Source organism: Stylophora pistillata, chromosome 1 (genome assembly GCF_964205215.1).
Source record: "Stylophora pistillata chromosome 1, jaStyPist1.2, whole genome shotgun sequence".
Taxonomy (NCBI): Eukaryota; Metazoa; Cnidaria; class Anthozoa; order Scleractinia; family Pocilloporidae; genus Stylophora; species Stylophora pistillata.
The window spans coordinates 53,350,252-53,362,422 of record NC_142519.1 but is presented as its reverse complement, the minus strand read 5'-3'; the positions used below and the strand labels follow the sequence as shown (position 1 = coordinate 53,362,422).

Sequence of the window (12,171 nt, the reverse complement as noted above, 5' to 3'; positions counted from 1 at the left end):
TTCCGATAATTTTCCGTAAAAAGTTATGGACACCCGATACATTTCGAGAGCCAGTCAATGTTTACCAATTTATTTGATCGTTTGCAGCACCATGAATATTTTGATTTTTGCTACTAATTGTGATCAGTTGTACCTGCTCTACTAGTTCCAACCCGTCTTCATAAGCAAGACACTGGCTGCATGGTATTGCATAACAGTTTTGTCCGCGGATAGGTTTGCACTCACGCTACAGGTCCAAGTCATGAGATTGTGTGACGGTTACATTGGCTTTTGTGAGTCACGCAGATATTTAAGAGTCAAAGAGGGGAGGAGGGAGGAGGAAGCTAGAGTTTATCTATTGTATTATACAAATAAACTCAAATTTCCCTTTGAATGGCTTTGTTTTGAACCCTGCAACGTTCGTTTAAAGGCGTCTCTCTGAACAGTAGTGCAGTAGTGTGAAATATGAACGGATAAATGTATTACTTACAATACAGTTAACTCAGTGTTGTTATCGAAGACTCCAGGTGGTAACCCTTTTATTTGATCGAAATTAAAGTAACTACGAACAGTATCTTTTCTTGATCTAATGTATTTTCTGGGTTATTAAAACTAGGCTATTTAAACTCTAATGTTTAAGAGACCACATCATGCTTTCATTACGTAAGGTAAATAATGTAAACTTACTTCCGGGTAACTTAGTAAGGCTTCCGGTAGCCAGCAATTTTTCAAGCACATAAGAACGATTAGTTTTTAAGCTTTAATCTCCATTGCATGTTTTATGAGCCCTTGGGACTTAAAATTTGGAACCAAAATTTTGCAACTACGCAAGCTGAGACGTTTTAGACATGTAATTGGGTCTGTATAGGTCATTTAAAAATGTATGTCTTGGAATAGGCATTGCATATTTTTTACTCACAGTTCAATCAACTTGGTGTTGTAGCGGAAGACTCCACGTGGTAGCTCTGCTATCTGATTCCCGTATAAGTTCCTACGTAAAGAATATACCAAGAATTCTAGGTTTTACCTAAGTTTGTGAGGCAATCAGAGTCAACTTGCGTTTAAAATACTAGGAAACGTGATCTAGGTTCATCATGAATTAGAGACTCGATCAATAGCGTTTTCTATACGGGGATGATAATTACTAATGTAATTGTTCACATCAACATATTTGTTGTGATCCTTGCAGCTTGTTTGTAATCTGACAGTCATCCATTAAAAGTTTTACTAGTCTTGCTGATAATGAAGTAAGACGATTGAACATATAATATTTGTCCTTGAACATAAGTGTTTCTTGAAGCTCCAAGTTTTCACCGAGCCTCGCTCTTTGTTCACTTTTCGGATTAAATAACGGACAAACATCGGAGAATTTCTTCCGGCTAAATGAACGCTAATGCTCATATATTTATGATAAATGATTGGTAAACGCTTTCTATTGAAACAATTCAGGTGTTAGCTCCTCTATCAGGTTGTCTCAAGTCTGCAGATGGAAGATATATCCTTGATTTAGGTTGAACGTTTGATCTCATTTGTTTTTCTTCTGTATTTTCTATCTGGCTGAGGAAAAGATACCAGTACCAGTCCTACTCGGTTCGAACCCGTCTTCCTGAAGCAAGACACTGACCAAATAATATTCTATAACAGTTTTGTCCGCGACTAAGTTTGCACTCGCCTTACAGATAGAAGTTATGAGATTTTGTGACGGTTCCATAAACTTGTGTGCCACGCAGATATTTAAGAGTCAAAGTGGGAAGGAGGGATGAGGTAGTTAAAATCTATCTTATTTGCTACACCTGTTAAATCCAAGTTTCCTTTTGAATGGCTGAGTTTTGAACCCTCTAAGGCTCGGTAAAATGCATGTATAAACAACAGCCTCCATTGGGCGGGAAAATATGCTCGTATATTTGTTCTTAAACACTTTCTGTTCCTCTCAAGCGTGTGATGGAATCTGTATTAATCCCTTTACCATGCAAGATCTTTAACCCAAATTATGAAAAGATGAAACGGATCGACTTTCTTAGTGATCATGACGAGTCGAGTCGATCCGTGCAAATCATGTCCATTCGTCAACATTGAATACCTCAAGTTAACGCTTATTTGTGTATTGTCTACTTCTGTGATTTGTCAACACTGAATACTCCAAGTCAACGCTTAAGTTTGTATTGTCTTCTTTTGGTAATCGACTCCCGGTGAGACAGATCGACTTTCTTAATGACGAGTCGAGTCGATCCGTGCGAGTCAACATTTTCTATCTCTGTATTCTATATAATAATCTGATAATGGACTTCTGGCCTTTTCACGCTATTCACGCCCTTGGATCAAACCTGGTTACAGTTGTAAAGATCTATGCCTAGACAATAGGGAAGTATCAAGGTCCAAAATGGTGAATGATTGAAAAATTCAACAATATACTAATGTTTTCCGATATCTGGAAAAGGAGCGCAAATTCTCAGAAAAACTCTAGAAAAGCACTATGTTCATTGCATGTTATCCAGCACCAGGAAAATACCAATGAATAACTTGTTTTCCTGAATGTTTTTCTATAGTTTTCCCGTAGGCACGAACCCTACATTTTCCAAGCGTCTTCCCACAGAATAACTAACGCTGAATGCCATGAAAACATGATGTTTGTGATTGCTTTCCTACTTTACTAAACCGCTAGTGTAGAGCTTGTTTTCCTAATCGTTTTACTATGGTCTTCCCGAACGCACGAGAGCTAGATTTCAGTTTCCAAGCGTTTTACCGCAGAATCACCCACGAAATCATGATGTTTGTTGATTGTTTTCCTGCTCCACGAAAAAGCTAGTATATAGCTTGTTTTCCTTAGCCAGTTTATATATAGTTTTCCCGAGCGCGCGAACGCTGCATTTGCCAAGTTTTTTCTCATATAATCACTAATGAACGTGATTAAGCCATGAAAAATTGTTGTTCGTCTATTGTTTGCCTGCTCTGTAGAAACACTCGTCAACAGCTTAAATTATTTTCCTACATGTTTTTCGGTAGTTTTCGTGAGCGCACAAGCGCTGCATTTTTCAAGCGTTTCCACACAGAACCACTTCTAGTGAACGAAAAGAAAACGCAATGGTCGTCGATTGTTTTCTTGCTCCAAGGAGAGGCTAATGAATAGTTCGTTTTCCGGAACGTTTTCCTGCTGCTTTCCTACGCATCCGAACAATGCATTTTTTAAGTGTTTTATCCGAGAAACGCTGACGGTCAACGCCATGAATATAAGATGTCCGTCGATCGTAATCGTTATTTCCTGCTCTTTATCCTGCTCCATGGAAACGCCAATCAGGATATTTTGTCTAATATTTAGAATACTGATCGCAACTGGGTCATTTGAGGCAATTCAGTCATTGGAGCCGTTTGGATCATTTGAGGAAATTAAGCTTCTTGGGGCCTTTCAGGCAGTTGAGTCACTTGCACTAATTGGGTCGAACAGCGATTAACCAAGCGGCGGTAAAGGCGAGAAAATGCATGCCTTACACTAATTCACAATTGCACAAAACATCGGGAAATGCATGCTTTTGACTGCCTAAGTCCAGGGAACATAACGTTAGAATACGCAAGACGGCTGTAAATGGCAGAGTGCATGTTATTTTACCGAGGTTAATCGAACAGCAATAAATGGTAAGACGCCGGAAAATGCGTTTAAACGAATTTTCTCGAGTTCACCATCGCGGAAAAATGTTACAAAATGCATGCTTTCGACTGGAAAACTCATGTGAACATTTTGTTCACCGGACGAAAAAATGGTTGCGAACAAAAGAAGGTATGACATTTTCTGTGCGTTATACGAGCGGCAAACACAGGAAAACATTTGGTTTTCCTGTATTTTACACACATTCAACTTCCCGGAAAATACGTCTTTTCAGGCGTTAATTCCAGTGAATATGCTGTTTTTCACTCGGAAAATGCTAATGAACAACAGGAAAACAAGCTGTTTGCCGCGCGTTAACCTAGCGGTTAATGGCGGAAAATAAATTGTTTATCAGCATTTACCGTGCGTTAACCGAGCGGCTACTGCCGGAAAATAAGTTGTTTACCAGTATTTACCGCGAAGGAAAACTACCGTATAATAAAACGAATAGTGGGATTCACCGGTGGGAAAACGTCGGATTTTCCGTATGGAAAACACGAGTAAACTTTAATAAAATGCCGCGTTTTCCGTGAATTCAATTTTTGTTTACTGTGAGGTGAACGCCAGTTTTTTTGGTGTGTGAATTTCTGCAGGGCATTGATTGCAGACAAAAAGTCCGTATCCATTATTTTGCTTGCTATGAATAGCAAAGCCTATTTTAGTACCTACAAGAAAAATTTCCCAAGGATTTACGGTCTGTTCCAAGTTGATATTTCACTTTCAGAGTCAGTTTGCGGTTAACATAGCGTAGGCCGAAGCTTAACATCGAGCAGAAACCCAATGCTCTTTATAAGGTAGCAATATTTTAGCGACATAATCGTTCCGAAAACTATATCAACTCTTCCCATACGTTTAAATTCAATCTTGCCAATCGTAACGGTTTTTACCAGTCTTGCTAATGTGCGATACCAGAAAAAGATGTTATGAATAAATTTTCCGTAGGGTAGCTTGTTACTCGGCTTACAGGTTGATTTCATTAAAGTTTTGTAGTGTCGTCAATTTTGTGTGCGTCAAAAAGATACTAAAGGGCTGTGACGGGTCATAAAGGGGTAAAGGGGAAAGCAGGTGTCTGGGTTTTGTCTGTGTACTGGGAAAGGGGAATCCCAGCGGTTAGCACTAGATCAAACACTCTTGCTAGAAAAGGGCTAAAGAACTTGAGCTGAGGCTATTGGAACTGTACTCCATTTAGAAAGGAATTACCTTTTTACTTCCTTTCGTTGTCAAATTGTGAGATATTTACAAAAAAATCTGCCTGTGCACTTTGTTGATTATTTATTATCTAACATTCAACTTGCGCTCGTAATGATAACTGTGAACTAGCACTTGCATCATTTTGGTGCTGTTAATGAACACTCCAAAAGGTACTCCCACGATCTGTGTAAAAAGTCCAATAACGAATATATAGGCTAAAGTCCAAACACCGTAGAAATATGTATCTAACAAACATGTGTTACGTAAAGGTTAGTCAAATTGGAGTTCTTAGTGAAGACTCCAGGTGGTAGCTCCTTGATTTCGTTTTCACCCAGGTACCTAAGAAACTGACATAACCTAATTTAAGATCTCTCCTAAATAGGTAATTCTAAATCCGAGAGTGTCTATAAGTTATTGTGTCCTTTTAACCATTTCTTTTTAATTGTTTTATAGTAATAAAAAAAGATAACATTTAAAAAGTGTTATCAAGTCCCTTAATAAACACAAATATTGCAAGAGCAAATCAGTAAATTCAAAACACTTTAAACACACTGAAATGTTAAAAAAAGAAAGCTTTCGTTCGAAATAGAAAGTAACCCCCAACTTGTTTTCAGATTTCTCAACACATGGCACGTTGGGAACGAGGCAAACTTTAGAGGTATGAAGGATGAATTTTCTCTTTTCAGGATTATTTTCGGCAATTGCTTAAGTTTTACCTCACCTGCTAGAAATTAAGCTTTATTTGATTGTCAATGTCGCCGATGAAATGAAATTTACCTAACTACAAATTATATGAGTCCCCTCCACGAGAAAGAAGAACCCTCTCAACTGTACCTCGGTTTCAATGTGTGACTGTGTAGCTCATTTGATAGCAGCGCTGAGTTCGTATGTGGGAGGCACTGGTTTGAAGCCCGTTCAAGACTAAAGAATATCCAGGCTTCAGATAATGGATAAATATCAGAGCATTTCTTTCAAGCCGAATAAAAGCTATTCTTTATGTGACTATGATAAGTGACTAATACTTGCTGTGATAACCCTTCTATCAGGTTCCTAAAGTCTGTTGATGGAGGACATACCCTAGATATAGGTTAAAAATTTTGTCCATCGTATATTTTTGTGTCATTTTCTTCTGGCAAAAGTCAATTTAAATTTTGCAACAATTTTTCGTAAAGTATTTTGGACGCCTGACATATTTCGAGAGCCAGTCAATGTTTTTGGGTGGTTTGTAAGGCACTAGAGAGGCTAACGTTACTCTCGGCTATCAGAATCAACTTGTGTTGAAAATACTGAGAACGTGCTCTCGGTTAGTCATGAAATAGAGACTTAAGCAATAGTATTTTCTATACAAGGACGATAAATACTAACGTGATCGTTCACATCAACGTATCTATTGTTATCCCTTTGAATAAAGTAAGACGATTGAACATGTGACGTTGTAAACCAATTATGCCTAAAGCTTGATTTGTATTTGCTGCAATGGTTCAAATCATGAAATATTGTTGCGTCGTAATCGGTTTTTATGCCAAGTAAATATTAAAGGGCTATAGAGTGTCCTATGAGAGTAAATAGTCATCGGGGCAGGAGGGTTAAGGTTTATTCACTTTTGCGCGGGAAACGTGCAAAAAAAAAAAAAAAAAAAATCAGGAACTAGGGGAAAAGAGTTATCCCCTGGTGCGCAACTGACAAAAGAGTAGTGTAGCAAGTCTAGACATCATTAAAATTTTCTTTTAATTCTTTTAAAGCAGCTGATTTCTAGATAGAGTTGGAGTTCGGAGAACTATTATTCTGGCACTATCTTTTCTGGCTATGAGACCATATAGGCTTTGGGGAGGGAAAGTTGAGGTTATTTATTTTTGCACGGCAAAAAGTGAGAAACCAGAAACATGGGGAAAAGAGTTATCTCCTGGTGTGGAACCGACAAAAGAGTAAAAAACGACAAAAAAAAAAAATTTAAGTCCTTTAGAGCAACTGAGGTCTGGATGGAGCTTGAGTTCGGAGAACTATGATTTTGACACCATCTTTTAGAATGGCCGAGTTTTTGAATGTAAGAAGTCCAATTCGATGATTTTTTACATTGCTTGCGTTAGGGGAAAATGTCCATCTAAGGTGTTCATCTGGCCTGCTTTAAACCCTACAGGGATTAATAATGACAGAAATCAGATTGTGATAAAAAATTTAAAAAAAAAAACGTAATTTGAAGATAAAGTTAAATATGTCCTTTTGATCAAGAGGATATAAACAGTTTATTGGTTATAATCTCCTGGATTGATACTGTTACCCTTGAACTGGGTGAAATAAGGGCTGAAAGTAGTGCAATTGATAACTAAGAGAATGGGATTTTTATTAAAATTTGGAACCAGGCATTGGTAAATGTGCGGGTTGAACAATGAATTCTCTCTTTTTAAACTTATTTCGGCAATTGATAAATTTTTTTTCTGGCTAGCGTAAATTCAAATTTTGCAATAACTTTTTGAAAAAATGTTTTGGACACCCGACATATTTCGAGAGCCAGTCCATGTTTTTCGGGCTGGTTTGCTAAGCACTCAAGAAGCTAGAGTTTTTCTCGGCTCAACAACGTCAACTTGTATTAAAAATACTGAGAAGGCACTCTCATTTTCACGGTTTTGAAATAGAAACTCAATCAATAGCATTTTCTAGACAAGGACGATAAGTATTGACGTATTGTTCACATCAACATATCTCTTGTAATCCTTTTGAATAAAGTAAGAGGATTGAACATGTGACATTGTAAAGCAATTATTTCTAGAGCTTGATTTGTATTAGCTGGAATGGTTCAAGTCATGAAATGTTGTTGCGTCATAATCGGTTTTTATGCCAGGAGGGAGGGTTGATGTTTATTTATTTTTGAACGAGAAAAATGCGAAACAAGGAACTATGGGAAAACAGTTATCCAGTGGTGGGGAACTGACTAGTGTAATAAGTCTAAGCATCGTTAAAAAAAACTTAAGTCCTTTAATTAAAGCAACTGAAGCCTGGATGGAGCTGGAGTTCGGGGAACTATAATTCTGACACCATATCATCTTTTCGAATGGCTGAGTTTTTGAATAGGACAAGTCCAAGTCGATTATTTTTTACATTGTTTGCGTTAGGGGAAGGCCCTGTTAAGGAAACGTGCGAAACCAGGAACTAGGGGAAAAGAGTTAACCCCTGGTTCGGGGACTGACAAAAGAGTAGTGAAGTAAGTCTAAACATCATTTTAAAAACTTTTTAAATTCCTTTAAAGCAACTGAAGTCTAGATGGAGCTGGAGCTCGGAGAACTATAACTCTGACTCTATCTTTTCGAATGGCTGAGTTTCTGAATGTAAGAAGACTAATGTGATTATCTTTTTACATTACTTGCGTTAGGGGAAATAGCTTTCGAAAGGTGTTCCTCTGACCTGTTTTAAAACTTACTGGGATCATAATGATTGAAATCAGATAATAAAAGAACCATAGCTTGAAGATAAAGTTAAATTTGTCCTTCTGATTAAGAGAATATAAACAGTTTCTCGGTAATCCTGATCTTGTCATTACGAAGCCATCTAAAGAGTTAAAACTTTGTCTAACCATCACATGATAAAATGATCACCGCTGTATGAGTATTAGTAAAGAGAAGGAAGAGGCGGGGAGGGGGAGAGGAGGAGGAGGGGGAGGAGGGGGAGGAGGTGGAGAGGGTAAAGCAAACAGTTATAGAGAGAAAGCTTGCAAGGACGATCAACTTTCGTTTCTTCCCTCTTTTATTTTATCACAATATCCGCGTAGGGTATCTGACGCATGAAAATAAAACAAATACGAAAACAAAAGAACTTGGTAAAGATAGAAAATGAAATTGTTACATCCAAGGCCACCAACGGCCGGTACTAGCCTTGTTTTGAAAAATTTTCAGATGATTTAGTGAGGCCAGGTTACTCCCATCTGCTTATCACAACCAATCAATTAACCATCGCGCCTTGTGCCATTGGCTTAGCTCATAGCTGACTACACCTTCAACAAGTGAGAAATTAGGTAATTCGTAACTCATTGCGCGTCAATATCAACATACAGGTATGTATAACTATCATCTACTTACAATATGGTCAATTCTGGGTTGTTATCGAAGATTCCAGGTGGTAGCTCTTTTATCCGGTTGAAGCTCAAGTCCCTGAAAGGAGGATGTATCATTGAGTAAGGTCGAGTGTTTCACATTCTTTATTCTTTATTACAATTTAATGACACATATAACTTACTTACTTACTTACTTACTTACATTAATAGATAATAATACAAAAGAGTAAAAAGAAAGGTGCCATAAGGATGGTCCGCAAAAGAGATAAATCCCCATGCACGGCAGACCACCTTAAACAAAAAAAAACAAATCCAAACTAAAATCAATCAAATCTTGCAGTCAAATAATCCCTTACACCCCTTTTAAAACAAGAAACACTTGGAGCCTGACGGACCGATAGTGGCAGCCCATTCCACATGGGGACAATCCTATTAAAATAGCAAAACCTAAAAGTATCAGTCCTCGCGTAGTTCTTTTTTAATCTTTTTTAATATACAACAACAGGACATCTTGTCCTGTTGTTGTATATTTCCTCTCTGTCCGTCCCCCCCCCCCTCCTTCATCACCACCTCGTAAAACGAAGAGTTGAAATGCTTACAAAGTCGCTGTAGAAAAGGGCAAGTGCTGTGGAACTGACTGCAAAGAGTTCCTCTGACAATAAACGCGAGTAACTGAACGCATAATTCCAACTGCAGTGGTACAATAGCAGCGATCTGGGCACCCTAGAATATAAAAAATAAGATATACTTTTACTATCGTATTGTTTGATGCAAGGTCATAGTGAAGGTATTTTAGTCTGTTTGGTTGGAGTTGCTAAAGAGTGTATTTGAGTCCTTTAATAAGGTTTGTACCCTCAAGTCATCTCGCGAAAACTCAATATTAATCCAGAGCAAGGCAAGGAAAAATTTTGATAGGTCAATAAAACTATGGTCACAGTCTTTAGGGTTCGAAGACAGATTAAAAAGTCTTAGGAGTTATTCATTTTGTAAGCGAGGTATAGAAAATTGCAAATGTGCAGTATTGTTTCCCTTTTAGCCTGATTCAGTTAAGAATCAAATTTTTATGACTAAAACTCACTTTCGATGACAAGACGGATTTCTTTTTTCTCAACACCATCCTGTGTGTTCACTTCACAGCTGTACTTGTCGCCGTTTTCTCCAGTGATGGTCAACTGATACAGTACACTTGTACTGTTCTGTACCACTGTGACGTTCTTTCTCCAAACAATGACTGGTGCTGGTGCACCCTGTGCTGGACACCATAGGGATTGATGACGGTTGAAAAGTACATACTGAGTCTGGAGCACTTTATCCAAGTTGGGTTTCACTGAAGGATAAGAAAAAGTAATACTGAGCCATCACAGAAGTATTTGAGTCTGAGGAGCATAGGCAATGACCACTCTCGATATGTATAAAATGACTTTCAGGGACTGATTTCAGCATATCAATACTTGCCTGTTATATTAGTAGTCTTGTTTCTGTATGAACCTATGAAAAGGTAATTGGAGTAATCTGATTTCCTCAACCACAAGTTCTGTCCACTAGATCGAACAATACCAGAAGTGTTTCTTCCACAAAATCTTCCAAGAAGATTAGCAAACTCGTTGTATCCATCACGAAACTCAAGGTATCTATTATAAATGCAGGGCATTTCATATGAAGTCTTCAAGGTGAAATTCAGCTCCACATAATGCCCTTTTGGAGCTTGCAAAAGTAGGCTTGAGCGAAACCGTGGGACGACTCTCTGAAGGCATACTTCCGCCATTAGCCCAGCTGCTTGTAAAATCAAGAGAAAAAGATAGAAAAATGAGGGAGTAAGCTTTTTTCAGAGTCGTTTCAGGGAACGCTCAATATGACTTTTTGATGAACCCTAATTTCTCCTTACACTGTCAGCCCTGAATCAAACATGAAGGTCACGAGAATAAAGGAAATGATCACCAGCTAAAGACATGTACACCTTTGATTGTTAAACAAATTCTCCTTGTCACCACCTTAAGAACTGTATGGAGAAGAACATGGAGAATATGTATACTGATGTGAGGGGTTATTAAAAGCTAAGCTATATATGTTTGGTTATGTCTATGAACACTACTGAGAAAAACATAGCGAAATGACATCACATAGGAGAGAACTGTATGGAGAAGAACATGGAGAATATGTATACTGATGTGAGGGGTTATTAAAAGCTGAGCTATATATGTTTGGTTATGTCTATGAACACTACTGAGAAAAACATAGGGAAATGACATCACATAGGAGGGAAATGACATCACATAGGAGAGAACTGTATGGAGAAGAACATGGAGAATATGTATACTGATGTGAGGGGTTATTAAAAGCTAAGCTATATATGTTTGGTTATGTCTATGGAGACTACTGAGAAAAACATAGGGAAATGACATCACATAGGAGAGAACTGTACGGAGAAGATCATGGAGAATATGTATACTGATGTGACGGGTTATTAAAAGCTAAGCTATATATGTTTGGTTGTCTATGAACACTACTGAGAAAAACATAGGGAAATGACATCACATAGGAGAGAACTGTATGGAGAAGAACATGGAGAATATGTATACTGATGTGAGGGGTTATTAAAAGCTAAGCTATATATGTTTGGTTATGTCTATGAACACTACTGAGAAAAACATAGGGAAATGACATCACATAGGAGAGAACTGTATGGAGAAGAACATGGAGAATATGTATACTGATGTGAGGGGTTATTAAAAGCTAAGCTATATATGTTTGGTTATGTCTATGAACACTACTGAGAAAAACATAGGGAAATGACATCACATAGGAGAGAACTTTGGTCACATTGATGTGGAGCTCTCAGGGAAGCATTAAGTCTTTCTCGACCAAAACTTTTTCATTTGCGTAGCGGTCACTTAATTTAACCGGACGCGTGACTTAGACCGGCACGCGCTGTGTGGGTCGATTACCAACCGCTCTCCTTCCTCGAAAAGACTGCTGACCGCATAAATATTTCCTTTTTTGTTGTTCTCCACAAATTAGGAGTTTGCCTGCTCAAATTGTGAAGCAATCTTTGCAAGTTTCGAAATTTCGAGTTTTCCTGTGGTTAGACAATAATTTTAAATGGCTTTGGAGAAGTCCATGATCAACATTCGGAGATCATTACATTAAGCAATTGAGAAATTGGCCAACGTAACTCAGACGGATTACTTACTGAAACCTAACTGGATCTATAAATATTCAGATAAATCTATATGTCATTAAGCACCTGGTTTTGAAATTATGCACCCAAAATATATTGCAGATTCTTGCTGAGTCCAAAAAAAAAAGAAAATTAAAA

The 12,171-nt window shown here is 37.9% G+C and overlaps 1 protein-coding gene across 1 annotated transcript; it reads right to left on the bottom strand.

The window, feature by feature from the left end:
- Window positions 1-674: 674 nt before the first annotated feature.
- On the bottom strand, window positions 675-10,620 carry LOC148743088 (uncharacterized). The gene is made up of 5 exons (XM_088749687.1): window positions 10,307-10,620; window positions 9,934-10,205; window positions 9,455-9,578; window positions 8,881-8,952; window positions 675-970 (listed from the first exon to the last, which is right to left on the bottom strand). Exons 1-5 carry the CDS (start codon window positions 10,618-10,620, stop codon window positions 895-897), a joined length of 858 nt encoding a protein of 285 aa, XP_088605813.1. The 3' UTR covers window positions 675-894.
- Window positions 10,621-12,171: the final 1,551 nt, after the last annotated feature.